This window comes from Aedes albopictus, chromosome 2 (assembly GCF_035046485.1).
Source record: "Aedes albopictus strain Foshan chromosome 2, AalbF5, whole genome shotgun sequence".
Lineage (NCBI taxonomy): Eukaryota > Metazoa > Arthropoda > Insecta > Diptera > Culicidae > Aedes > Aedes albopictus.
In genome coordinates this window covers 341888068-341915396 of record NC_085137.1, presented here as the reverse complement: position 1 = coordinate 341915396, position 27329 = coordinate 341888068, and the positions used below count along the sequence as shown (strand labels likewise).

Below are 27329 nucleotides of genomic sequence, written 5' to 3'. Positions count from 1 at the left end.
CATTTAGGATATTTTTGGAGTATATAAGCAATGGCTCATCGTTTGGAAATGTTTGGAATCGGTGGTATAAGGATGGGAACTACTCATATTTGTATGCGGGAAAACTTTAATATAACCAGTAATTTAAGATTAAACTCGCCAAAAATGGTTTCTTTAGGAATAAACCATGTGTATTCGATTATTTATTTAGTTATTGTCACGTAAAAGATCATAAATAAAAATAAAAAATGAATTTCTACCTTGAAAATATACCATTGCCTAATTGACCCCACAACACCCTAAAATTCCAACATTTTAATAACTTTTTGTATGTAACGTTACTCAATGGGAGTGGGGCGATGGTATCCCAGCGAAATAATCATTAAAATCACAACAAGTGCCGAAAAATAACAGAAATTCACAAATTTTAGGGGGAACTGGGGTAAAACAGGCTCTATAACTCGTTCCAGAGAAGTTGCCCGTACATGAAGCATCCACTAACCAATTCTTGAGAAAATTTGCTTTCGAATAAGCCATTGATGGTCACATATGGTCTTGTATTAAGAAAGTTATTAATTTTTTCCACCTTTGTGCTTGATTTTGCCCAATGTGCGATGGTCGGTGCTGTCTGTTGGATGATAGAGGCTGCTACTGATGAGGACTACTAACTTCAGTGCCAGGAGCCGCAGCAACAGCAATAGCAACGGCAATGGCGGCAGCGGTGATGGCATCGTGTAACGTACAGCGGCACAACGAGTTGAAAAGTCAACTGTATTAAAATTAAGTTTGTGGCACAATTTACGATAATTGAGAGGGGTTTTGTGCGGTGTGAAAATGGGGGGACCGTCGTTGTTTAAGAAGCCATTTTTTGCGTTTGGTGTTTTAATTAGTTCGCTTTTTTGCGGTCGAATCATGGTGATGGTGATGGCTATCAACTAAACTATTATGAAAAATCGCTTCAAAAGTTTTGTTCAATTATTATTTTTTGGAGAAGTCAGCTCGTGATTAGATTCGCTTTTCTTTTCTTCTATTTTGTACTTTGTGGGAATACTATAACAAGAGAATGAATGTAAGCCTAACAGCATGTTTTCAAATGAAAATATGTCCAACACTGCCGATGAAAATTTTGATTCATTAGAGAGCTACAAAACCTTAGAATTGAACTTCTATAGTTTACTGTTCCATGCTCATTTCGCAGCTTAGTTCAACCATCCCCAGCTCTTTAAAGGAGATAACCTCGGCATTCACAAGATATTTTTCGTCCCTTAAAAAACACATATTCTAACCTATCTATATTCTATATCCACATATACATTCTTTAAAACAACCAGTTTTCGGTCTACATGCAGCATCTGGCATCCAGATAAGAAAGCAAGTGCAATCCGATGATACTTAGGTAGGGTAGTGAGCCACTTAGGCAGTGGCCGGTATTTTGCAAACTTTTCGCTATATCTCAGGTCAATTCCAAACCTATTGACTTGAAATTGTGTGCATGGCTGGATACTATACGTATCTCACCGCGCTCCAAAAATTGTGTCAATTCAATTGGTTCGAAAATTTACTGAGTTATAGCAGAAAAGTACCCAAAACAGGAGCCCTGCCGAGATGGTTTCACTTCCCCATATGCGATGGTGCTAGTATCAGTCAGCCGGGAATTCGGTACGTTACCGACACGAAATGAGCAAATGCTAGCTAATTGCACTCTAACACCGAGGCGTACGCGTACACTTGGCACATTAAGTCTACATTCTCTAATTTCTTGTATGGCCTTAATGCAGGAGATCTAGTGAAGCTTTTGCCGGTATGTACTTCGTTTATCATGGTTTCTATATTTATATGCCTTGGTTTGAAGAATACCAACACTAATGCTTTCGAATTGAATGCCAACATTTGAAGGAGCAGTATAAAGTTTAACTGAAGCACGAATGGTCAATAATACGAACTGATTTTTTTTAATAGCGCGCATGAGTGAATTCATGCGACTACTTCGTGAAAAATATGTTAGCTTATTACCTTTTATATTTGTCTTTATGAAACTCCTAAACTACATTTTTAAGTCAAGTACATACAAAACTGTAAAATGTTTGTATTGTTTGAAAACTATGTATACCGGAAGAAAAAAGTTACAGTTAAAAATAGAGTGCGATTTTGTTTGGTATTTTCTTTATTGTGAAAAACTACGTCTTTTCTACGTGAATGAAAAAATTTCATAGTTTTTTTCTTGTTTTGATGAAAATCTTTAGATAAGGCCTGAATGATTAGAGTACATGGGATGGACCCAATATGTCCATTTACCGTTTCGAAAGAACTACTCGTAGAGTTTCTAAGCTAAATTCAAAAAGAAAATTCTGATCGACTGCAACAAATTTTATGATTATGGAATCTTCAGCAATTCCGCTTTTCCAGAAGTTTTGCAAGGGGAATCCCTGGAAGAGTATAATGCAAAATCTCTGAAGTTTTTGGAGAAATTCTCAAGGCAACATGTGGCAAAAACTCTTTATTAAAAAATGTAGGTAACACTTCCAAAAGAGTTTCTAGCAGAGCATATCAAGAGCTATCTTTAAGAAGAAATGCAAGTTTGATAGTGGAAACAATATTTAAAGATCAAATTTAGTATAATTTGGCCAAATTCTCATAAGGAAATCCAGGAGGAAATTTTATATTCTGATTTGAAAACTCTGGAAAAATTTCTAGAAAAAAATCAAACATATTTTTATTTTGAATCTTATTAAAAAACACTCGTGGTGAATCACGAAATTTCTTTCGAAAGATTTGAATTGAAAATTGCAAGGAAATTTCTACATGTAATACGCTGACCTTAATTTTACTCCTGTTTATTTCACGCGGAATAGGTTTACATCCACTGTTTAACGTCTAATACAGTCATTGCTCTATATCTTGATTTTTTTTTATGTATATGCAAGCAAGTAAAAGAAAATCGAATTGAATACTGTTCCGTTCAATTCCAACTATGTGTTTACATCCTACGATACACAGTTCAAAATTGTTACATCGAATTCGCAGTAACAAGATGACCTTCTTCGCTTTCAACATAATTCTCCATCGGATAGTAAAGTCACAGGTTGTCTATTGTATGGAGCTTGCTTACAATTACCGATTGCGTGCAAGAATGAAAAGAAATGGCTACAAAAAACGAACATAGCTTGAGACGTAAATTTCATGAGTCTGACGTAAACATTAAAGCAACTCAAATCAACAAGCATTACTCTGGAAATGACATCTTTCTTGTGAAATTAATTCTTAAAGGACGGAAAATTGTCAACTCATTTAAAAGTCTTACAAGACGTAAAATTACGTGTTTTGACCTTCACATTTACGTCCGCAAAATCGCTCGTATATGTTAAGTTCAGGTAATTACACCGAAAGAAATTCTGAAAACTACACTTGACGTAAATATTAGAACGTGTAAATTTCCATTTCATTTCGTTTAATTTTACATGAAAGAATTTCTTGCACCCAAAATTTTAAGCAAGCTTCATACTGCAGCCAACATGTTATTGTAAAATCCGATGGAGAATTGGGTGGAAAGCGATGGAGGTCATTTGTTACAGCGAACTCGATGCAACAATTCTGAACTGTGGATAATTTCGATTCCTTATGCTGTAAATTTACCCGATATGTGACAGAATCAAATGATATTTATTGATGTTGAGTTGTCAGACAGCACCTTACAAAATCAGTCAAAGACTGCAGTCGTTTGGAATTTTGTTAATTTAAAAAATGAAGCAACATAAATCTAATGAAGACTAATAATAAATACAGCTAGTGCCTTTTGCAGGACATGATGTTGCCGAAATGTCCATCTGAGGCAGAAAATAGCCTAGGTCTAACATAAGCGTACACAAAACCAAAGAGAGTGAGGTTATGTGCAAGCTATCGACGCGCTGGGTTGTTGCACTAAAATCACACAGATTCCAGGGGAGTTCCAGCAGATCTCAGGGGCGTTTTAAGGGGTTTAAAGGCTTTTCAGGGGGTACCTGGAGATATCAGGGGTGTTAGATGGGGTTTATTTTCGGGAGTATTTTCGGCGGGTTTCAAAGTCATTACACAGGCGTTTTTGGAAGTTTTTGAGGGTCTCAGGTGTGTTACTTGTGGCCGAGAAGTTTTAGGGGGTTTCGGAGGCATTTCAAGAAGTTTGGTAGCATTTTAAGCAGATATCAGAAGTGTAACGGAAGCATGGGGAGGTCGCAGCATACCATGCGCGTAAGCGGCTGCTTTTAACTTTCTGTCGCGCGTTTTTTCATTTCCGAGAACTTTTTAAATCGGATGGAGTGTAATGGTTTGGTACTATGCCATCCGCTAGTGAGACAGTGTTTTAATGAATTGAAAGGGAAGTGTGAAGTTAGTTTGAAACTAGATAAGTACATCTCAGAAGAAGAGGGTCTTGGAGCTGCATCAGTTTAGCAGCAACAGCAATTTATTGATTTCGGCCAAGATTTCGGCAGACCTCCGGACCTACATATAAATTGAAAATTCGGTATTTTCAATATCCTTTCATCTATTGGAAGCTGCTTCAGTTCTGGGCTCTTTCTAAATTGATGAAGGGATTTATAAATGCTTGCAAGGACTTGGCCAGGTATGTGGAACTGAGTGGGTCTATGACATTGTAGTTAGTAGCGATATCTACAATGTCAATGGATATATTCAACTTCACACCTCCATCCAAGATTTGTGCAAGTATACATGCTGTGCTATGCTATGCTATGCTATATTAGCGTAACGGAAGCATACAGGGAATTCCCAGAGAGCCCTTCACAAAAATATTTAAACCCCTTGAAACGCTCTTAGAACTTCCATACTCCAATTGAAATTCCCTTGAAATTTCCGTAATCCATTTTGAGTGTTCCTAAAACCTAAAACCTCTTCGATATAAGGGTGTTCCTGATATCCCCCTGATACGAACAATACGAAAATATCCCTGAAACACTCTTTACACTAATAAAACTTTTCTGAGATCCCCGTAATCCCATTAACGCCAACTAAAACTTCCTGACCGAACGCCCTTAAAAAGTTTCTGATATCCCCTGAAACAATTTTTCAAGTTTTCGCAGTATGTATTCTAGAAGGAGTCTGTCAAGTATTATAAACAAACATCCTTGCTAGAACCACTAGTTAATAATAATTAAAAAAAACTTCACTTTTTCAAAAGAACATAGTGTAAATGACTGAAGCTATCTACGACTATAGCATTATGCTTAAGGGTTTGTATAACTTTTATTTTCAATATTGACCATTCGTACTACTCTGCAGTAATAAAAGGATGGTGGCACACATAAACAATGTGACTGTCTAGATTTTCAAAAACGTTCCCCATACTCTTATTGGCATTATTAAAAAAGTCACTGGTCAATATGTTAGGCAAATCCAATGAAATTGTAAGATGCATGTGTGTATATGTGCTTCGAAACTAGATCATAGCTCATGTCATAACTAGACTCAAATGCTTCTTAAAGCAATCATTTTAATTGTGATAAAAGAACTACTTCTCGATGCATTCTAATATATTTATGAATTTTCAAATATGTACCGTCAAGGCACCATTCACCGTGGATCTAAGACGATTCGGGGCAAATAAGGGCTGTCATTTGACACTAGTCTTATAAACATTGTTGGTGCCGCATTCAATTGCCTTCATTATAGGTTAAAATTAAAGTAATATCCATAGAAGTAGAAAATTTTTCACAAAATTTGGTGATATAGTACAATTAGTAAAAGGTAGTAGGGTCGCCTAATTCCGTGGTAGGTCACCATTCACCGTGGTAGTAGGGACCCATTTACCGTGTATGAGAAATTTTATTCTACTTTGTTTAAAAATGAACAAAACAACCCAGCCACGGGAATTTTCTTCGTTTAAATTCATTTCAAGTAATAACTTGCAATATTTTATTAGAAAAACGATTGTTCAAATTTTCGATTTTTTCTAGATATATGGGACAATATGGGGCACGGTGAATGGAGACCATTGATTTTTAGGGTACCCATTCACCGTGTCTTTTTGTTTCAATTAAAAAGTACGAGTAATCGTACTTTCTTGTTAAACTTACTTCGGTAATGCAAAATACATACCTAATATGTGAATTTAAATGCTTCTTGGTGGAATAAAAACGTTACTACATTTTGTTTATCGCTTAAATCACCTTAGCGCAGTTTTCGTTTTTTCACTATGAATGCAGTGAACGAGCAGAAACCCGCTTCATGTAAACACACTTTAGTGTCAAAATGATACTTTTAAATGTTTCTAATGAGCGTTTTGACATGGTAACAATACATTAGTGTTGTATTGGTGAAATTGAAGGGAAATTGTCATATCATTCAATCATAATATGGAAAAAATGGAAAAATATTCGACGGCACACGGTGAATGGAGCCCCCACGGTGAATGGCGCCTTGACGGTACTCAAAAACACAACATTTATTAGATACACCTATCAATTTAATTGAATTCGTCTGATTTTATTGGCTATTTGGCTGAACTTTTGACCAGACTCTTCAATGAGGATGTCAAGTCTGTAGTGGACTTGAGAATCCAAGAACATTTTTGAAAACCTAAACTAGTCTACTACAAAAGCTTTGTACTTGATCAGTTTTCATAATGCACTCATTTTATTAGTGGTTTGATTGTTTAATCCAGTTTTTTTTTTACACAAGCCTTGTAACGACAAGGCATATTTGATTTCTATGCTTAGTTAGATTGGCTATTTTCGGTGAAATGATCAACAAACAGCATTATTTGCGTAACGCGTTTCGGTCTACTACTCTTCGACCATCATCAGACGCATTCAGCTGATTTACTTCACAATTACGTCAGACGATTAATACTAATTAGTATTAATCGTCTGACGTAATTGTGAAGTAAATCAGCTGAATGCGTCTGATGATGGTCGAAGAGTAGTAGACCGAAACGCGTTACGCAAATAATGCTGTTTGTTGATCATTTCACCGAAAATAGCCAATCTAACTAAGCATATAAAGTATCGCGGTGATCAAACCAAGTCAGACATATTTGATTTCTACCTACTGAGTGACGAGTTTTGAAGATTGATCTTGGTATGCCGTTTTTGAGAAGTGTTGATTTAGTTGTCTGTAATTTTCACGTTTGTTTTAAAACTAAAGTCATTGTTTTTTTTTTCAGGGAAACGGGACTGATATACCGCTTCTTATTGCGTAGCCAGCATAAAAATTAAAAAAAATCATGAAAAAACATTGAAATCACAATTTTTATAAACAAAACAAACACAGCTCGCCTGTCAGAATTTTTTTTTATCCTTCCCTCTCACGGATCACACCATCTGCCTTTGTGGGATGGTTTAGACAGATGATCATTTCTCCGGTTAAAAATGGCTATGCCACCGTCAACGGATCTTTCACTATTTGTAATCCGTAATTTAATTTCAACTGTGTGATTTCAGGTGTTGCAAAAGATGCTGCAAAACTCAAGTGTATAAAGGGCGAACACGATGAAATTGCCACACAGAAAATATTGTATAACTTTTGATTGCGTTCCAAAATAGCTAATTTTTTTACCATGAATAGTATATTATGTGTAGCTAATACCATAAAATTTTCATTAAAATCGGTTGAGTAATGGCGGAAATATTGTTGGAACAAGGAAATTGCCACTTGAGAATCTTGTACAAACAATCATTTTGGAAAATATCACTTTTTTGCCATTTCAACGCTGGCGCCAAAAATACTGAACCGATTTCAATGAATTTTTTTTTGTACGTAAAGTATGTATGTAGAAGTAGTTTGTCAAAATTTCATTCAATTTGATCATACCGTTAAAAAGTTATAGCCATATATGTCGCACTATGCCACAATAAGCAGATGTGGTTTTTGGTATAGTGAAATTCAAACTGCTCTTACTTTGAAAGTACTCAACAAAAATGGCTGAAATTTTCACTGTAAACAGTTTAACACAACTATTTTACACTGTCAAAGTTTTATAAAAATCGGGACAGTGCTACCAGTTTTACAGTCTAAATAGTGCACGCGGAACTAAAAATGGTCAAAAGTACCTGAAATTTACCTTGAAGCGATTTGAGCTTTGTTTATTTACTAGAAAAAGTACTGAACTGATTTCGATCAAATTTTTACCACTTAGGCCGTTCGCAATGCTGTTTTATTTTGTATGGCGAGTTTTAAAAATTTTAAAACTCGCCATACAAAATAAAACAGCATTGCGAACGGTCTTAATTGATACTATGTTAAGAATATCGAGTGAAATTTTCAAACGTTTTGATGAGGTAACAAAAAAGTTATAGCCTAAGTAATTTTTTGAAATGGGTGTACAAGTTTTCTAAAATCTCATTTTATGATATCGACAATATATGCGCCAATACTCAACCGATTTTAATGAAAATGTTATGGTATTAGCTACACATAATATACAATTCATGGTAAAAAAATTAGCTATTTTGACGAACGCAATCAAAAGTTATACAATATTTTCTGTGTGGCAATTTCATCGAGTTCGCCCTTTACCACATTCTATGCCAACTGTTTTCATCAATTTTACGGTAGTTGTGACGTTACTCGGGATTGGCGCAATATCTAATATGGAACATGCCAGGACATAGACAATATCAATATATCACTGCTTTCACTTTGTTATGTGCTATTTCAAAAAGGTCCACAAGCACTAAGACCCAAAAGATCTAAATACTGGTCGCAGTGGCTCACCCGAACAGAAAAAAAGACCTTAAGCTAAACCCCTCTTTGGAGTCGTCCATAACACTAGTTTACAGCATTTTTGAACTCGGTAAGCTGATGATCATTTTTTGTGTAGAATCATGCCCTGAATTCGAAAGCGCGAAGGAAAAAAAATACAGTAGAGCGGAAAATTTTTCGACTTCCCATACAACGTTGATGATTTGAAATCGATTTTTGTTCTATTTTTAAGCAAAGTCGCTCACTTCAAACATCTCATTCTTCGTAATCAATGCTCCGATTGAGCTGAAATTTTTACTGTAACTCGCCTACATATGATATGTCCAAAAAACGTCGAGAAAGAATTTTTAAGTTGTTTTTTTTTCTTATTGAAAAAAAAAAACATTTCTTCAAAAAATTTTAGGAATTTTGCTAAAATTTAAGAAGATCGTCCCCAAAACTTGCCAATATCTTGAATTTCATCAATCTGACGCAAAACCTGTATTCAGACGATCGAATGGTATTGTATTCAGCTTTTAATTTATGGAAAAAGATTTAAAATTGGTTGAACAAAACGCAATATATTTGAATTACATATTTTGAAAAGTTACAAAACTCGATATTGAGGTAAAACTCAAAAACTGTTCTACATTAATTTTTTTAAAGGTCTGTTTCGAAATCAGCACTAAATTGTGCTTCAAAAATTTTGGTCGTTGACAGAAGTTCACGACTCTCGTTTTATTTTGTAAACTTGTGTAATCGATTTGTAGGGAAGAGATTGTTTCTGTCAAAATTCTATGCAGCATAATTTTTTTTTCTTTTTTCAACGATATCTCCTCCAACGCAGTCAACCGATTTTGATTAAGTAAATTTCAAGAGCTACACATAATATACTTTTCCTGGTAAAACATTATTTTCAGTGTCTAATTTTGTTTCGGTTACAATATTAATGAATCATTTAAGAACTATACAGGGAACATTTTTTTTTAAGATTTGTATGCATATCTTAAACTTTGTGCAAAGGCTTGGATTTCAAACGATTTTTCTCTCTGTACAGAATACTTTCGGGGCTAGTGACAACTCCCGAGCGATTATTGATAAACAAAAGTATAAATGTTCTACTTGCATGCTAATTCTTAACTTACTAGCATCACTTGTTGATTGGCATGGAGGACTGTAGTTTTGCCATTTTTTTCCTCCCCTGTTGGGGAAATTAAGCCACTGCGTCCAATAGGCTGAACTTTTGTGGCATGTCCCGTTTTGATATTCGCATCTAGCCAGCTAATTACCATGTGTCAAGTAATCAGCTACAGCCACGACGCGTCGTCTCCCAGTCGGTGCAATGGAATTGATAAACTCCAAGACCTTCCCAGGTTTTGCAGACCAGATCTCACTAGGTTGCAAGCAACCACTATTCAGAAATAATTGCCTGCGCGTGTATAAAGCACCACAACTGCAAAACACATGTTCCGAGGTTTCCCGTTCCGTATTACAGAAACGACAGATATCACTCTGAATATGGCGAATATTTTTCAAGTGATAGCTGCTCGGGCAGTGTCCAGTTACTAGGCCAGTGTATGTTCATAGAACTCTCTTGATGAGCTCTAAGAGCTTTTTGGTTTTATAAGCATTTGGTGTTATAAATCGTTTTGACTGATTGCAATTTTTGACATCCATCCAATTGGATATCACCCTCTGCTCAGCCCAACGTATCAGGTCCATTTTAATTGTACAGTTTGATATACCACAGAATGGTTCTGGGACAGCAAACTGTAAATTGGAACCACTTTTAGCAAGCTCGTCTGCCATTTCATTCCCTTCAATGGCACAGTGACCTGGAACCCAGTATAAGTTTACTGAATTCCCTTGGCACAGCCGGCGCAGAGAAAGAATGCGTTCCCAGACAAGCTCTGAAGTACATTTGTAGGCGCACAATGCTTTTAGTGCAGCTTGACTATCTGAGAAAATACAAATATTTGCATATCTGTATTTTCTCTCAAGGCAGATATTTGCGCATTTCAAAATAGCAAGAATCTCTGCTTGAAACACCGTAAGATAGTGTCCTATCGCCACTGAAATTTTGTATTCCAGGGCCGTAGATTCCTGCTCCCGTTTTTATTCCAACTTTTGAGCCATCTGTATAGAATTTGATTGACCCTTGACGAACAGTGGGACCTCCGACTTCTCAATCTGCACGAGTTGTTTCGTGCAACTTGTAAGGAACATCATGGTTCTCCACAGGTTTCATCCAGTCTTTAATCATTTTCATTACAGGCCTATTTTGGAAGTATTGTGAAATGCTCAGGTGACCCACAAGATCACCTGGCATAAACTTTTGAACTCGTTCAAGTCTCAGCAATTCCTTTTCTGCTTCTAATTGCACGTACTCGTGCAAGGGTAGCAGATTGAGAATCGCATCTAAAGCTTTTGATGGAGTGCTTCGCATCGCACCTGTAGCAATGGACGCAAGACGTTGAATTTTCGCAAGCTTTGATTGCGTGGTAGCCTCTTTTGTTTTTGGCCACCAGACAAACGAAGCATACGTCACTTTTGAGCGGATTATGGCAGTATAAATCCACATTATCATTTTTGGTTTCAAGCCCCACTTCCTGCCAATAGCTTTGCAGCATAACCAGAATGCACTTGTTGCCTTACCGATCACAGACTCAATTTGAGCATTCCAGTTCAGTTTAGCATCCAGTATCAATCCTAAGTATTTGACTCGATCACTAGGATGAATTTGTATCCCTCCAAGCCGAAGAGCTTTTAGGTTGATCTTCCTTTTCCTAGTGAAAGGGACAATTACGACTTTTGACGGGTTGATGCTAAGGCCCTCCTTAATACACCATGAATGTATATAGTTTAGAGCCCTTTGCATTCTCTCCGAAACAGTTTCGTCATACTTTCCTCTCACTATCATGACTATATCGTCTGCAAAGCCCACAACTTCGAAACCTTTTTCCTTCAAGCTTCTTAGAAGATCGTCTACAACCAAGGACCACATTAGTGGTGAGAGGACTCCTCCTTGAGGGCAACCTTTCGTTGCCCTTACTGTTATTGAAGAACTTCCCATCTCAGAGGTGATTTCTTTTTTTGCAAGCACAGTATAAATCCAACGTATGATACATTGGTCGAAGTTTTTGTTCTCCATGGCACGCTTCATAGATGGATAGGAGGCATTATCAAATGCTCCTTCTATGTCTAAAAAGGCGCATAGAGCTATTTCTTTTGCTGAAAACGTTTTTTCCACCTTAGTTACTAGCGAATGAAGTTCCGTTACCGTTGACTTACCAGATTGATAAGCAAACTGGAAGTCAGATAGGGGATGCTCTTTTATGTAAGAAGAATTGATAAAATCTTTCAAAACCTTTTCCATAGTCTGCCACAAAACTGAAGAAAGACTAATTGGCCTGTATGCTTTGGGATGCGTCTTGTCTCGCTTCCCCTTTTTTGGTATAAAGATAACTTTTACAAGTCTCCATTTTGATGGAACGTAATTCAATCTTAAACTAGCCTTGTACATCTCAATTAGTGATGGAGTCAACACCGCTTCTGCATTTTAAATCAGTGCTGGAAGTATTCCATCAACTCCTGCATATTTAAAAGGCTGAAAAGATCTAATTGCATTTTCTACTCTGGCCTACGTGAAGATTTCATCAGCTAAATCTGAGGCGGTGTTTATTGTACTATTTGACTCCGAAGAGTTTATACTAGGACATCCTTCACCTTTCAGAGATGTAGTATCATTGGAATCCACACTTAGAACCGAACCTGGAAAATGGGTTTCCATCATTAAATCCAAAGTTTCACGAGGAGTTTTGGTAAAAGCTCCATCGTCGCGCTTCAGGTTTCCCAATCCATTTGAATGATCTTTTGCAAGCGTTTTCTGTAATCTTGCAACTACAGGAGTGCTGTTTATGTTTTCACATGTCAGCATTTTACGAGAACATTTTCTAAGGCGATCCAGTTTAAAGTTCCACTATGGCACGTCTCTAGTAGAAGACAATTGTATGGTGGGACAACTTCTGTTAAAGGAATTGATGATACTTTCATTTACCCTTTGAGAAAATGATTCTAACTTTTGGGTTGAATCAATATTTTCTTTCATTGTAAATGTGTGCGTATTCAACAATTCTACATATTGATCCCAGTTTGTCTTCCTGGGATTTCTAAATGCGGTTCTAGAATAATCTCCACCACTCCAATTGAAGATTATGTGTTTATGATCAGATAGAGAAATCTCATCTGACACATGCCAGCTTGTGATCTTGTCAAAGATTGCAGCATTGCACAGTGTTAGATCCAAGACCTCTTATCTGATTACATTTGAGAATGTAGGTTTATCACCATTATTGCAAATATCTATATTGTTGGAAGACAGATACTCTAACGACTGTATCGGAAATTATCTATACACGTTCACAATTGCCTGAAAAATAATCTGTTCGGAATAAACATAACTTTATTTTTGGAGATACTATATAAATCTCTTAAATAAAGAATGGCAGTTCTGATTTTCAAAAAATAATCATTTTACTTGAACTTTTATCTCAAAGATTGCACATATGTTTTAAAATTTTAGACGCCTCCTAAAAATTTAAAATTGCGAAAGCTGTGGAATATATTCAATTTTTTCTCTTATTTTTGCACAAATATATTCTTTTTCAGAATACTCATGATATAGGAATTTTTTTTTTTTTTTATTCTTCAATCACTTAACCTAATTTACAGCTCTATTGTCCACTAGGGCACTGCGTGAGCGATTCCAATTGGAAGCTGCACATACACTTTGTACAGCGCCTAAATGTATTCTATTTCTAATTGTACTACATCGAACTGGTGGCCGTTGTGCTACTTTCACTTCTACCCTATCATGGTAGAATGATGAGCTCGAGGAAGCTGATGTGTGGCTGTTGGTTGTTCCTGTTTCCAGTCCGACTGGGGGTCCATTATGGGTTGCCGTTCGCCGATGTCCAAGTATCCGTGTCCATTTGAGCCATGGGCTCAGAAGAGTCAGTGTCAGCTGCTCTCAGGGGGAAAGAGCAACTGACGAAAGTGCCGGGGCTGGGATCGAACCCATGACCATCTGCTTATGAAGCAAACGTGTAGCCACTACGCCACGGGCCCCGGCAAAAAAAAAATATATATATTTTTATCAAGAAAAATTCCCTTCGCAGTTTGGGGCAATTCTAAAAAATGAAAAAAGGCCATTTTTCAAGGAACTCTTTTTTTTATTCGTCTTCAAAGAACGATTACGCAAATAAAAAATACATAAAGTTGAAAATTTGCATTTTTTTTTTCGATTGGGTATGTATTTAAATCTATTGAAGAGGTAGTTTTACCAGAGAACGGAATATTATAACCTCTGAAGATCTTTAAAACAGAGCGTCAAAGTTCGACCAAAAAGTAGGTGTTTTTTGGGATAGACCATATTCTTAATGTTGGAGGTTTTTCTATACAAAATAAGAATTTTAAAAGTCGGTTTAAGGTGATATGTTATGTGTACATAACTGCTAGTAATAAACCTTATTTTCCAGATTTTTTCCCGTACACATTTTTTCGCTACAAATTAGGGTAAAAAATATAATTTGGACATGTATGTAATTTGGACAGGCACGGCGTTGTATGTCTTGTTCCGGAGAGCCTATAAAAGTAGATACTTCTCAATATCGATTATTGGATCAAGTAGACCCTATTCTGATGACTTACGGTGAAAATACGCTTAACAATTAAGAATTTACTTCAAAATTATCGAAAATGTAAATTATTTCACTAAAACCCCTCAAATGCACAGGTGTGCAAGACGACATACACTTCGCCGTCACATACAATATTCGCCTCAAAATCGTTGAATTAATAATTGTAAGAAATTTAAATGCCTGATTGCAATTCAAAATGTTCAATAAAGAAACATTAGGCAGCCAATCTCTTAACATTCATCGAGAACGCTTAAAATAGGTGGTGTCCAAATTACATTACAAGTTTTCTACTGTAAATATATTTTGGACATCTGACGAACTACATGGAGATGCTGTGCGATTGCATACTCGGAGGCGTATTCTGTGGGTCTGGCGATATTTCCTCGATTTTAACAAAAACTGTAATAGTTATCAAAATAGATGCCAGTTAAGCGAAGAAATTTGATTATTTGCAAGAAAATACTTGTTAATTTATGCTACGTCCATGATGTAGCAGTATTCATGGCTAAACATTGAGATAATTGCCCTGTCCAAATTATATATACCTGAGGGTGTCCAAAACATATATTCGGTGTCCAAAATTCAATTCTAACAGGCGATTGGAAATTGTGATTTTCTCAGCTTAAAATGCTTTCGTTAAGGTTTTTGTCACCAGGAACGTAAAGTACAGTCATATTATAAGCGTATTAGTAACTTTGCGAAATAATCAATTACTTTCTAAGGAAGCTAGGGGATGATGTTTCCAACGTTGTCTTCAGCCTGTCCAAAATACATGAATTACCCTATTGAAACGTTAAAAAAATGCAGTGTGTACAGATTGTTATTTTGTGTGGTATACTCATAGAACCATATTTTCAATAATACTTGACATTTTCCAAATTTCTTCAAGCTGTTCTAAATTTAACTATATTGTGAAGATTTCATAGAAGAACCGAAATGAAAAGACCAACCGTGCTTCGAGAGAGAGCATTTTGAATGTTTATAGTTAATTTCCGATACAGTCCTTAATAGTGACTCACCTCGACTGTTAATATCCGTACTACCCCAAACCGTGTGATGCGCATTGGCGTCACAGCCAATGATAAACGATTTGTTGTTTTATTTACAGAATTGAACAAATGATGTCATCTCAGGAGGAGGAACCTCAGGAACATCACCAGGAAAGTAAGCTGAAGCCACAGCTACCTCAGTTTTACCCCTAGTGGTTGGTACCTCTACCATGACCGCAACAATGTCCCTTCTGATAAACTCTGTAATAGGATAGCATTTTTACGTTTTACGTACTAGGACAGCAGTTCTGGGAGAATCTTGTTGCTCATCATAAAAAAGTTTACTATTTTGTGTCAGAACACCAAGAATCTTTCGTTTATAGGACCATGGCTCTTGAATAAGCGCCACTTCCAGTCTTTCTTTTTTAAACCTTCGACTCAACACAGCAGATGCACCTTTTGCGTGATGAAGGATAGCTGTACGAACTTAATTCCTGCCATAAAAAAAAAAATCATTTACCCACTTCAGTTAAGCCTCGGAATTGAGACGTAAGAAAAGTGGCCGATTATCCCGGAGACAAATAAGGTCCACTGCGTCATTGTTCCTTTTAACACAGTAAGGGCAACATACTGTGGAGGGTGCCCTGGTACTCCAGAGGCTCCGTTCGCGGTTAAGTTTTTATAAGACCCCCCTAACCATTCATTCCTAGGCACGGTACGCTTGACACCATGAATTAGGGGTCGCTTGTTTGGTGGACTTTTACCACCGGATTAGGCAATCCGTAGGGATATTCTTGACCAGTTGAGGGAACTGCAACCGCCACTACACGGATTTCTAGGCTGATCGGGAATAGAAATTAATATTGATGATCAACTTCTTTAGAGCCCGAACAGCCGGAAACAGTTTTGCAATACTTTAAATCATGTAAAAAACATAATAAACAAAATAAAAACGACAAAAGAGTGATGATTTTAGTTCAACAATAAACGTGAAAATTTTGACAATAAAATCAACAACCCTAAATATGGCCCACCAAGACCAATCTGTTAAATCTGTCGACAAGAAATGTCAAAAATAAATCACTCCTCAGTCCTCATCGTTATATAGTCAGAGCTAAAAGACAATATAGGGTATTGGTTCCCTCATTGAGCATGTGGCTCCCATTTTCATCCTACGAAAAACAAAGGAGTGAAGAGCTGTTTGTTTTGTTTCTTATTTTTGTATTATTTTTTTTTTGTTAAAGGTTAGCTCCCATGAACACAAAAAGAACGGAATCAATCGGTCCCGTAATCGCTTGTTTTCGAATAGGATGAATATGGGAGCGTAAGATTACTGATGGGATACATACCCTACCTATATTATAATCGTTATGTTTTAAGATTCGTTGGTTTGTCTATTCAGCCAAGAGCTTACCCGTGGCACTCGTTCCGTTTTTTATGTTCCAATAATATCAACGTTAAATTTTCAGCATTGGAGAAAAGTAGGATTTTTTTTTTGAACTTCAAGGCATAGTCTAGAAAACATTTCCTATCAATGCTGAACCACTGTGTTTGGTCAACCATCCACCTGGTGATGATAGCGTATAATGTTTAAACTCGATTTAAGCACCACGGGTAGACCAATGGAGTGCTATCATAGTTTATTGCTACAATAAAAAAAAATCAATCAATACGAATATTTTCCTGCGGTGGTAATGCAATTCAGGACGTAAACCACAACTATAGTAAACATACATCGAAACTAAACGCATAACTACACATGGATGTGATAGTGTATGTGCCGGTGATTACCATTCTATCGCTTTATATGTGCTTCCGGTGGTTTTTACGAAGTTCATTAAGCTCTAATATCCCGGGACAATTTCCAATTCCGCCAAACCTCTCTGCTCGGCTGGAGTAGAAATCTACTCTTCCGAACAGTATCCGTAGTCGGATCTGGAAAGCCCATTCTGTGACACCGTCCAACGCGATTACGGTTAATGGGGTGGTCTTTTTTTTGTGCCCTGCTCAGTGGAGCTTGATTTCCGGCTTGGGATATTTTTCCCATCCTCGGGGTAATTAATTTTCGGTTTTCGTGGATTTTGTTGTGAGCTCTTTTTGCGGTCCCTGAATTCCCTCTCGGAACCAGAAAGGCGCGCACGGGAAAAGTGGGAATAAAAATTCAAACTCCGCATTGGCCGCTGTTTAGGGGTTTTTCTTTTGTTTATTTCTGTTGTCTGTTTGCTGGTTTTGTGTTGGTTTGAGGGTGAAAGATTTCTGTTTTCTTTCGGCAATACACCAAAAAATAATATATTTTGTAAGACCTAGAGGATGGCATGGTTTACCTGATACCGCTGGGAGCAGCACCGACCACAGCAGGACTGCAGCAACCCGGTTGCACCTGTAGTCGTGTTGGCTGAGTGAGAGGGGCTGGCCATCGGTGACGGCGATCCGGGCCGCTTCGTTTGGCCGTTGTACTGAGTCTCTAGCTCGACAAACTCCCGGTCCTGAGCGAAATATAAAACAAATATAAATCATGAGACGGCTTATCGATTGCATCCGGCACCACAGAGTAAAAGCTTTGCGGGATAGCGAAAGAATAAAAGTTAGAACTGATGTCGAAGCAATACTTGGGATTTGACGTGAGAAAGAAGAAAGTTACACCTACTAGAGAATGTGGATGCTTGAGCGAGAATATTGTATGTGAGGTGAAATTTGATGTGAAAGTAATGCAACTTTTTCTCGAAGTTTCAAGAGGATACGTGAGAATTGTTTGTTAACTACTACAACTACATGCTACTTATTGGCAGTATTATCGGATGATGATGAGTGTCATATGTGTCTACTGCATGTGTTTTACTTGAAACTCTTTGACAGTTTGTTCTAGTGCCACCCTATGAAAATTATGAAAAACGCTATACATTTGGTCAAAACAGTTTTATCGCCATATAATTGTTATATTAAATTTCTTCTGGAGCTTTAAAAACCCAGAGTGTGGTCTAAATTGCTCTAAATTGGTCAATTTTCAGTTGCATAAAACATCTTTAGCGAAAATTCAACTAAATGCTGCAAAATAATAAATTTATAATAACATTTTTTACCAGAATAACTACATGTCACAAGATTCATATAGGGTATTTGTACCAATTATGGCTATAGTACCAAATATTCGCCATACTTGATTTTCACCGTTTAACGATGTAAATCAACAGATCACAAAAGATAGTAGCATGTAGCACTCATTTAAACTCCACATTTTCCTCAAATCATGGTAGAAAAAAAAATCATTTTCCTTAAAATTTCGGCTTCCCTGCACCCTGTTTTGTCATAGTGTACCAGTTATGGCTAACCCCATAAGGAATGCATGCAAATAGTGCGAAAAGGAATCGAAGTTAAAAAATGTAACCATAACTGATACAGGGTTCCTATCATTGGCACACGCTGTAACAAATACTAAAAGTAGTTTTGGCTCCGTAATTATATTTTTCCTGTAAAGAATGGAAACTAAGCAGTCTTTTACCACATTGGTGACATTCGTTGGTCTTCTCGTTATTTTAGTATAAATAGCTTTCTTTAGGTAGTGCCATAATAATTGGTAAACGCATCCTATTTATTCTTGCAAATTAAAAAGTTTAATTTCCAAATTCTTTTTTATAATCAACTTTCCTAATTTTCTGAACCCTAAATCAGAAAATCGTCTTCCAAAAATTGATTATGATATAAAATGAAGCTTTCTCACCCAGTTTTCAGTACCCAAAGAACTCCGTCCAATATCTTCAAAAAATGGGCTGCAATCGTTAAGCCCAAGAAACATCTATAGTTCCGTCAGGTAGTTTTTGGAACTACATTTTCCGTATACACTTATGGAAAGTTATTCATCTTCAAACAGGTAACCGAATCCTTAGGATAAGTTACAGGCACCTAGTTGTATCACTTCACCTTTGTATTTTTCTGTTAGTATTCATAAACTTTCCGAAAAAAATATAAACGGTTAAAATGACAAGACCCAGTGAAGCTGAGGAAAAATGCATGAACTCGATACATTCCCAGGTAACATTTTTATTTTTTTATAGCCCACAAGCTGTTGTTACAATCAAACTAACTAAACCCATTTTAAAGCTTAGTAATCGCAACAGTTCTAATAAACCCGTGATAAAACCTTATTAAGCCCGAAAGGGCCCACCCTGCAGGAGGTTGTTAGAAATATTACTTAAAACGTTTTTCAAGCAACTTGATTTTATGGCATATACTTAAAGTCTACTATACAGCTTTGTTAAATTCTGTTGTGAGGTTTTTTTATATGTATTAACGAGAGTCACGCTTTGCTTCCCTTCCAAAGGAAGAACGCACATTTTGCGAGTTTGTCGGGAGTGGGATTCGATCCCAGGTCCTCAGCATGATAGTCAAGTGTTCTAACCATCACACCGGGTCCACTCCACTGTGAGGTTTCAAGAAGATCAACAAGCCGTAGCAAAGTTCGAAAAACATCTTGAATGAACGATTACAATCATTAAAGGCTTGCTTCGATAAGACAGGCATAAAAAGTTGATATGCCAACAATATTCATCGTGGCGTTATTGCACATTTCCCACTCCTCTGAACCCTTGTCGCAGTTGGCAGTGCGGGATCTAGAAAAAACTGCTTTTTTGCATCCAATCATATTGGTGTCTAGTGCGCACTTCAGAGCGCGTCTGCATGAGTTCCTGGAGATATCTTTGCAGCAATCTCTGAATGAGTAATTAAGAGAATCTCTGAAAAGTAACTACAATTTTCTCTGGAAAAAAGTTTGCTGAAGAAATCTTTGAAGGGTTCCAGGAGGAGTCTCTAAAGCAGTGACTCTCCTGCCTTGATATCTGGGCATTTTTTGTACTACCGTATGGAATTGGGCCGAAGGGTCTCAGATTTTCATGAAACTTTTTCCACAGGCAGAACTCATGGATATATTAACAAAAAAAAAATTGAGAAAAATTCAGGCTCGCCTATTTTCCCGAAAAACTCAGGTGGAAATTCTTAGTTTTTCCCTGACACTACTTACTTTGAAAAATCATAACCCAAGAACAAAGCATCATAGAAACAAAGTTTTATTTAGAAAATGAAAGCAAATTTTCTCAGAAATCCTAAAAAATATGAACTGGAAAAAGTTTTCCACAAAATTTTCCGCAGTTGAGAAAATTCGTAAAGAAAAGCCGGAAAAACAATGCCCGAACTCGTGGAAAATTTTTAAAAAAATATTTTTGAGAAGGGTATTCCATAAGTTTTAATCGCATAAATATTTGGAATGCACTGTTTTCGTTTTTGAGTTATGGCCAATTTTGTTGAAAAATTTCCAAATGTATCATATAAGCTTTTTCTTTCAAAAATCATAACTCAAGAACGAAGCACCGTAGAAACAATGCAATGGTTTTTAGAAAATGAAGGCAAATTTTCTCAGGAATCAAAAAAAAAATGAAAAGGAAAAAGATTTCCACAAATTTTTCCACCGTTGAGGAACTTCATAAAGAAAAGCCGGAAAAACTATGTCCGAGCTCGCGGGAAATTTTCAAACAAATATTTTTGAGTTTTCCGGGAAAATAAGCGGCCCTGAATTTTTCTCAATATTTTTTTGTTCATTTATTCATGAGCCCAGCCTGTGGAAAATGTTTCATGAAAATCTGCTGAGACCCCAGACAAGGCCCATCTCTGCGGGCCAAAGTTGAGAGAGACTGTAAACTGCAACTCATTCAAACCATTCAAATCCATTTGCTCGATTCTATGGAGAAATCTTTTATGGTATTTCTGAAAGACGTTTTGAAAAAAAACTTACGGAAGACAATCTGGATAATCTGGATAATCTGGTATAATGTCGGGGCCCGTGGCGCAGTGGTCCACACGTTCGCTTCATAAGCGGATGGTCATGGGTTCGAACCCAGCCCCGGCACTTGCAATTTTTCGTCAGCTGCTCTTCCCCCCGAGAACAGCTGGCACCTGACCCTCTTCGGAGCATATAGCTCTAACGGACCCGGAATTTGGATATCGGCGAACCGCAACTCATAATTGGACCCCCAATCGGACTGGAAAAGGAACAGCAGCCACACATCAGCATCATCGTGCTCATCATTCTACCATGGACAGGGTAGAAGAATGAAAGAAGCACAAAAGGCAACCAGTTCAATACAGTAGAATAAAATAGAATACATTTAGGCGCTGTACAAAGTGGAAGTGCAGCGTCCAATTGGAATCGCTCACGTAGTACCCTAGTGGACAGAAGAGCTGTAAATTAGGTTAAGTGATTAAGAATAAAAAAAAATCTGGTATAATCTAAATGAGAAAGAATTTCTGGAACAAATTTTCAAGTATTTCTTTGTAGATCTCAGAAGAAATTATCATACGAGCTTTTGCAAAATCTTTGAAGAAATGAGTCAAGGGAATTCTTGAAGAATCTCAAAGAGAATTCCTGGTTGATCCTTTTGAAAGCAGCTTACTCCAAGAAATTATAGCTACTTGCCCTCTTCCTATCTTATTTTTTAAATATTCATTTTTAGTTTTCTGAAATCGCAAAATTCCTCTAACAATCACCTAGAATTTCGACATTTCTAGAATTCATCGGTTTTTTTTCACAGAATCTCTAACTTCCTGCCTAAAGTGTGAAGGCTTTGCTCAATTCGCTAGTTTTTAGTTCACCAAGAAGGTGTGGTTTTGTGCATTGTAATGCAATAATGGCTAAAATTGGCAATTTCTCCGAAAAGTAGCAATGAAAAAATCAATGGTATTGTACCATTTGAGCAGGTGTACTAATTTTGGACGCTATAACTAGGTAAATTTACGCCTGACTTAATTTATGACACACCTACAGTATATAACCCTATAAGAAAAATCGAATCAATTGATACGAAATGGACTTTTCAATGTTCGTTATTTAATATTCAAGTCTTTCAGTTGAGGTGATCTAAACATGTTTCATTTTATACTTGTGGTTCATAGAGCTTGTTCGGTTACCTTAATACATTCCCTTCTATAGTGACTGTCATTCGCCCATAAACTATGTTCACCATTACTAAAATCCTAAAGATAAGCAAAGCAAGGGAAACCCACCAACAGTGCAGAAGAAGTGAGCATAATCTATTTGCATTAGAAATCATCAATTAACATAAAACTCAAGGCAATGTACAAATTCCACATGGTTGACATTTATGGTGATTTATGGAGATGAAGTGTTGTAGCATATGTTTTGTGACATCCGAAAGCACCGCCATAGCACAGTTATGAGTGGATAATGAAGAAGTTAGTTCTGGAAGTTAACTCGAACAGTAGCAGCAAAGCGCAATTAATCGTAGAGCAAAGAGTGGAAATGGAAGTTTTCTGAACGTCTCTAGTGACAAAGGAGATTAATAAAGACAGAGCGAACGCGCAATTAGGAGGATGAATGATTTCAGTTTTTGGTTCTGTGATAGCTACCGTAGTTTTCTCTAAACATCTTAACAGATGGTGATGCTGTAGCTCGAAGATGTCTTCATCGTTGTAGTTGTCGTCCAGTTCGATTCCAGACTCCTGCGCCGCTAGCCGCGATTCGGCAGCCTTCTTCTTACTCGCGAACGCCGCACTAGCGCCCGCTTTCGCTATTCGTATTCGTGCGAGACGTGCTTTCTACAAGAGGGACAAAAAACGGGACGCCAAATTAAAGAGGGTTCCCAGCGGTACTTACAACGAGTTGTAGGTGGACCCATCGCAATCGACGGCCACGGTCCGTATGCCTACCCGCTGTGCTTTCCGCTTGTCCGCCCGCTGGTTCTGGTGGTAGATGCGGCTAAAGTTGGACACAATTACAGGTACGGGTAGCGCGATGACCAACACACCGCTCAGGGAACAGACACCTCCCACGATCTTACCGGCTATTGTTTCTGGCACCATGTCGCCGTAACTGTGTGTGAGAGAGGGAGAGGGGAAGAGAAAATAATAACGGAATTAATACGCTGAGGCATACATTATTCAACCGATAATTTCCAACCGCTAAAAAATTGAGTAAATCTATCGTCGGTGAAATCAGCACGTACTCATCATCACCCTCAGCATGGACCATTTCGGTCAGATTCACTGGCATGGCATCATTTCCACGCCACACGACTCCTCCAAATTGGCAACTAATTATTAATTAAAACATTTCAATCATCGTGTGCAATGAAGCCGGACAAACCAGACGGGCGAGCCGTCAGTTTTAAATATATAACGAGTGAAATGTATCCGTTCATTCGTAGCACGGTGATCTGTTAATATACAGGGTGACTGGTAATTCGTGTTACACCCGAAAGGAGGTGAAAGTAGACCATATTTGCAGCAAAAAATTGTTCTACAGGTAGGTCCGGAAATCACTGCTAAGTGAGTTATTCAAAAATTAGTGTTATTAAATTACCCCATCTTTAAACATCTCTAACTCAGAAACTATGAACCGTATAATCAATCTAAGCGCATGGATAGAAAGTTTAAAGCTTTGTCTTTTAATGCTCTTTGGATAGGTAATTGATAAAAAGTCATTTAAGTGCAGAAATTTTGACTTTTATGTAAAAAGTGCCTAAAAATGTACCCCCTTTTCACCTTTTTTGATAGTTTACTCGTGAAAAACGTGATAAATGTGAGAAATGTTCTTCTACAAAAAATTCATTTTTTGATACGCTACCAAACTGTCCTTTGGTGCAACATTGTATCTTTCATAGTTTTGTCACAATCTTGAATTCAAAATTTTGTGAAACAAACCAATGTTTTTATTGCAATACTGTCTGGCAACCCTACACGTTTGCTTGCTGTTGGTCGTCGTGCGCATGGCAACGAAGTCCAGCGTCGCGGCGGCGGTCATCGTTTGACAGAGCCAACAGTGAACGGCAAATTGCGCGCAATGTTTATGAATCAATCTCAAGGCATCCTTTTCTTTTGGTGAAGATTGAATTCGCCTAGATGCCATACACCCAAACCCATTCACTGGAATTTAGCGAGATCATACCGCTGGGTGGCACCGTTTTAAGGGATATTCAAACCTACGGGCCGAGACTGGGTCCGGGCCGGGGCCGCGGCCGAGACTCGATAGGGCTTTTGTCGCTTCGTTCTCACTGTACACAATGCTCACCGGGCTATAGCGCCTGCGCACCAACAATTTATGTTGCGCGAACGCACGCACAGTATGAAGCGGTTGTCATTTATTTTTGTTTTTGTTTCTGCGCACTTTCTCCAGTGTGTTTGATGTACATTCATCCAGAACTTTCTTTTGTAATTTCTACAGGAATCTGGGATTCCTCCAGCTTTTTTATGATTTCCCTTGGAGTGCTTTCTGGGACTCTCCCGTAGTTCTTTCTGGAAAACCTCTAATGAGATTCTTCTAGGAGTCCTTCCTGGTATTTCTCCAGCTACTCCGTCTGGGTTTTTGTCCTCTAGTTCTACTAAAATTTCTTCTGAGATACTTTCAAGAACTGGTTTAGAATTTTTCTCCAGAAATTCCTCCAGGAGTAGTTTCCCACAGTTTATTTATTTTCAGTTCAACGGAAAGCCCTCCTGAAGTTCCTGAGAGTGAATCCAGGAGCTCCCCAGGCATTCCTCCAGGGCACTCCCGAAAAAAACCAAGGGAATTTCTTTTGAATTAGCCCAAGATTTACTCCAGCATTTGTCGTAGAATCACCCTAGGATTTTACTGGGAATTTCTCCATTATAACTCTGGAAATTAATGCAAGAGTTCTCCAGCAATAATGCATGCTTCTCTTCAGGATTTTTCCCGAAAATTATTGAAGGACTCAAGGGATTTCTCCAGAAATTCCTGCATTAATACCACCAGGACTTCCTCAAGGGATTCCTCCAAAAAATCCTCCATGATGTCAACTAAAAATTCCAGCAGTTCTTCCAGGAATAATTCCAGAAATTCATCTCGATATTCCTACAGGAATTTCTCTTCAGGAATTGTGGAAGAGATTTCATCAGGAATTCTTCCAGGTATTTCACAAGACAATTTTTCAATAAATTGCTCCAAGACTTTCTTTAAGAATTCCTGCAAGGATTTATCTAGGAATGCCTCTGACGATTCCTCTAGATTTTTTCCACGGTGTCCCCCAAGAATTCTTCCAGTTATTCCTCCATGAGTTCCTGCAGGAATTCATCCCAAAATTCTACCAGGAAATCCTGCAGGGATTCCTCCAGGAATCCACCATAAATTCCTCTTGTAATTGCTGCAGGAGATTCTCTAGAGGTTCCTCCAAGGATTCCTCTAGAATTCCTTCCAGAATTTCTCCCAGGAAATCATCAAGAAATTCATCCCAGGAAATCATCAAGAAATTCCTCTAGAAATTCCTTCAGTAATTCCTCCAGAAATTCCTTCAGTAATTCCTCACAGAATTCCTCTAGGAATTTCTACAGAGACTTCTTCAAAAATTTCTTAAGAAAGTACTCCAGGCATTTCTCCAAGAATTACTTCATGAATTTCTCCAGAAATTATTCCAGGAATTCCTCCAGAAATTACTTCAGGTACTACTTCAGGAGTTCCTCCAAGAATTCCACCGGAAATTCCTCAAGGAATACCTCCAGAAATTCCATCAGGTATTTTTCCAGGAAGTCTTCTTGGAAATACTCCAGGCATAACTCCAAGAATTTCTCCGTGAGTTACTCCAGGTATTCCTACAGGATTCTTACAGATGTTTATCCAGGAACTACTACAAGATGTCCTCCAATTCTTTTTCCAGGAATTCCTCCGGTGATTCCTTCATAAATTTCTCCAGTAAATGCTCCAGAAAATTCTTTAGAGATTCCTTCAGAATTCCTTCCTGTATTTCCTCCAGGAAATCGTCCAGAAATTTCGCCTGTGATTCCTTTAATAAATCTTCTATGGATTCCTCCAGGAGTACAGAATATCCTCCAGAAATTCCTCCAGACATTCCTCCAGAAAACACTCCAGGAATTCCTCTAAGAATTTCGCCAGTGATTTCTTTCTTCCAGAAATTTCGCCAGTGATTCCTTTAATAAATCTTCTAGGGATTCCCCCAGGAATTCCTACAGAATATCCACCAGAAATTCCTCCAGGCAATCCTCCAGGAATTCCTACAGAAAATACTCCAGGAATTCCTCCAGGAATTTTACCAGGAATTACTCCAGGAATTCATCCACGAACTTTTGCAGAAATTCCTCCAGGAATTCCTCCGAAAATTCCTCCAAGAATTCTTTCAGGATTTTTTCCATAAAGTCTTCCAGGATATACTCCATTAATTACTCCAAGAATTGCTTCAGGAATAACTCTAGGAATTCCTCCACGAATTGCTTCAGAAATGACATCAGGGATTCGTACGGGAATTCTTCCAGGAACTACTTCAGCCTGTCTTTAAAAAAAATCTCCAGGTATTCTACAAGAAAATACTTACGGGATTCCTCCAAGAATTACTCCAGGAACTACTCCAGGAAAGATGTCAAGAATTGCTCCCGGAAACAATCCAAGAATTCCCATAATTTCTTTTTGAATTACTCCAGGAATTCGTCAAAAAATTGCTTCTGATTTTTTTCCAGAAATTCCTCCCAGAATTCCTTTTAGAAATACCTCAAGCAAATGCTTCAAGAATTTCTTCAGAAAATCCTTAAAGAACTCCTCCAGAAGTGCCTCCAGCCAATCTTTTAGGAATTCCTTCACGATTTTTTTCTGGAACTTCTCCAGATATTGCTTAGGTAGGAATATCTCTAGGAATTCGTCTTGAAGAACTATTCCAGTACGTACTCCAGGAATTACTCCAGGATTTCCTCAAGAAATGTCTCTAGAACTTCCTTCAAAAATTCCTTTGGTTAACTTTCCAGGAATTCCTCCCGGAATTATCTCAGGTACAGTATACCTTAAAGAGTTTCTACAGGGATTCCAGGAATAGCTCCAGAAACTCCGTTAGAATTTACTCCAAGAATTCCTCCAGGAATCACTCCAGTAATTCTTCAAGGTAGGATGTCATCCAGGAATTACTGTAGGAATTCTTGGAAAAAATTTTAAACGGATTCTTGATTGAAATCTTGAAAGAATTCTTGGGGGAGT

The 27329-nt window shown here is 37.6% G+C and overlaps 1 protein-coding gene across 2 annotated transcripts in view; it reads right to left on the bottom strand.

Moving 5' to 3' along the window:
• LOC109431739 (potassium voltage-gated channel protein Shal) overlaps positions 1 to 27329 on the bottom strand; it is a 187794-nt gene that overhangs the window by 48466 nt on the left and 111999 nt on the right. For both annotated transcript variants that reach the window (XM_062852632.1, XM_062852631.1), the window contains exons 2-4: positions 23051 to 23213; positions 22751 to 22939; positions 17662 to 17823 (exon numbers count right to left, since the gene is read on the bottom strand). In XM_062852632.1, the coding sequence (XP_062708616.1) occupies positions 17662 to 17823; positions 22751 to 22939; positions 23051 to 23213 (514 nt within the window). The remainder of the gene's footprint in view (positions 1 to 17661; positions 17824 to 22750; positions 22940 to 23050; positions 23214 to 27329) is intronic.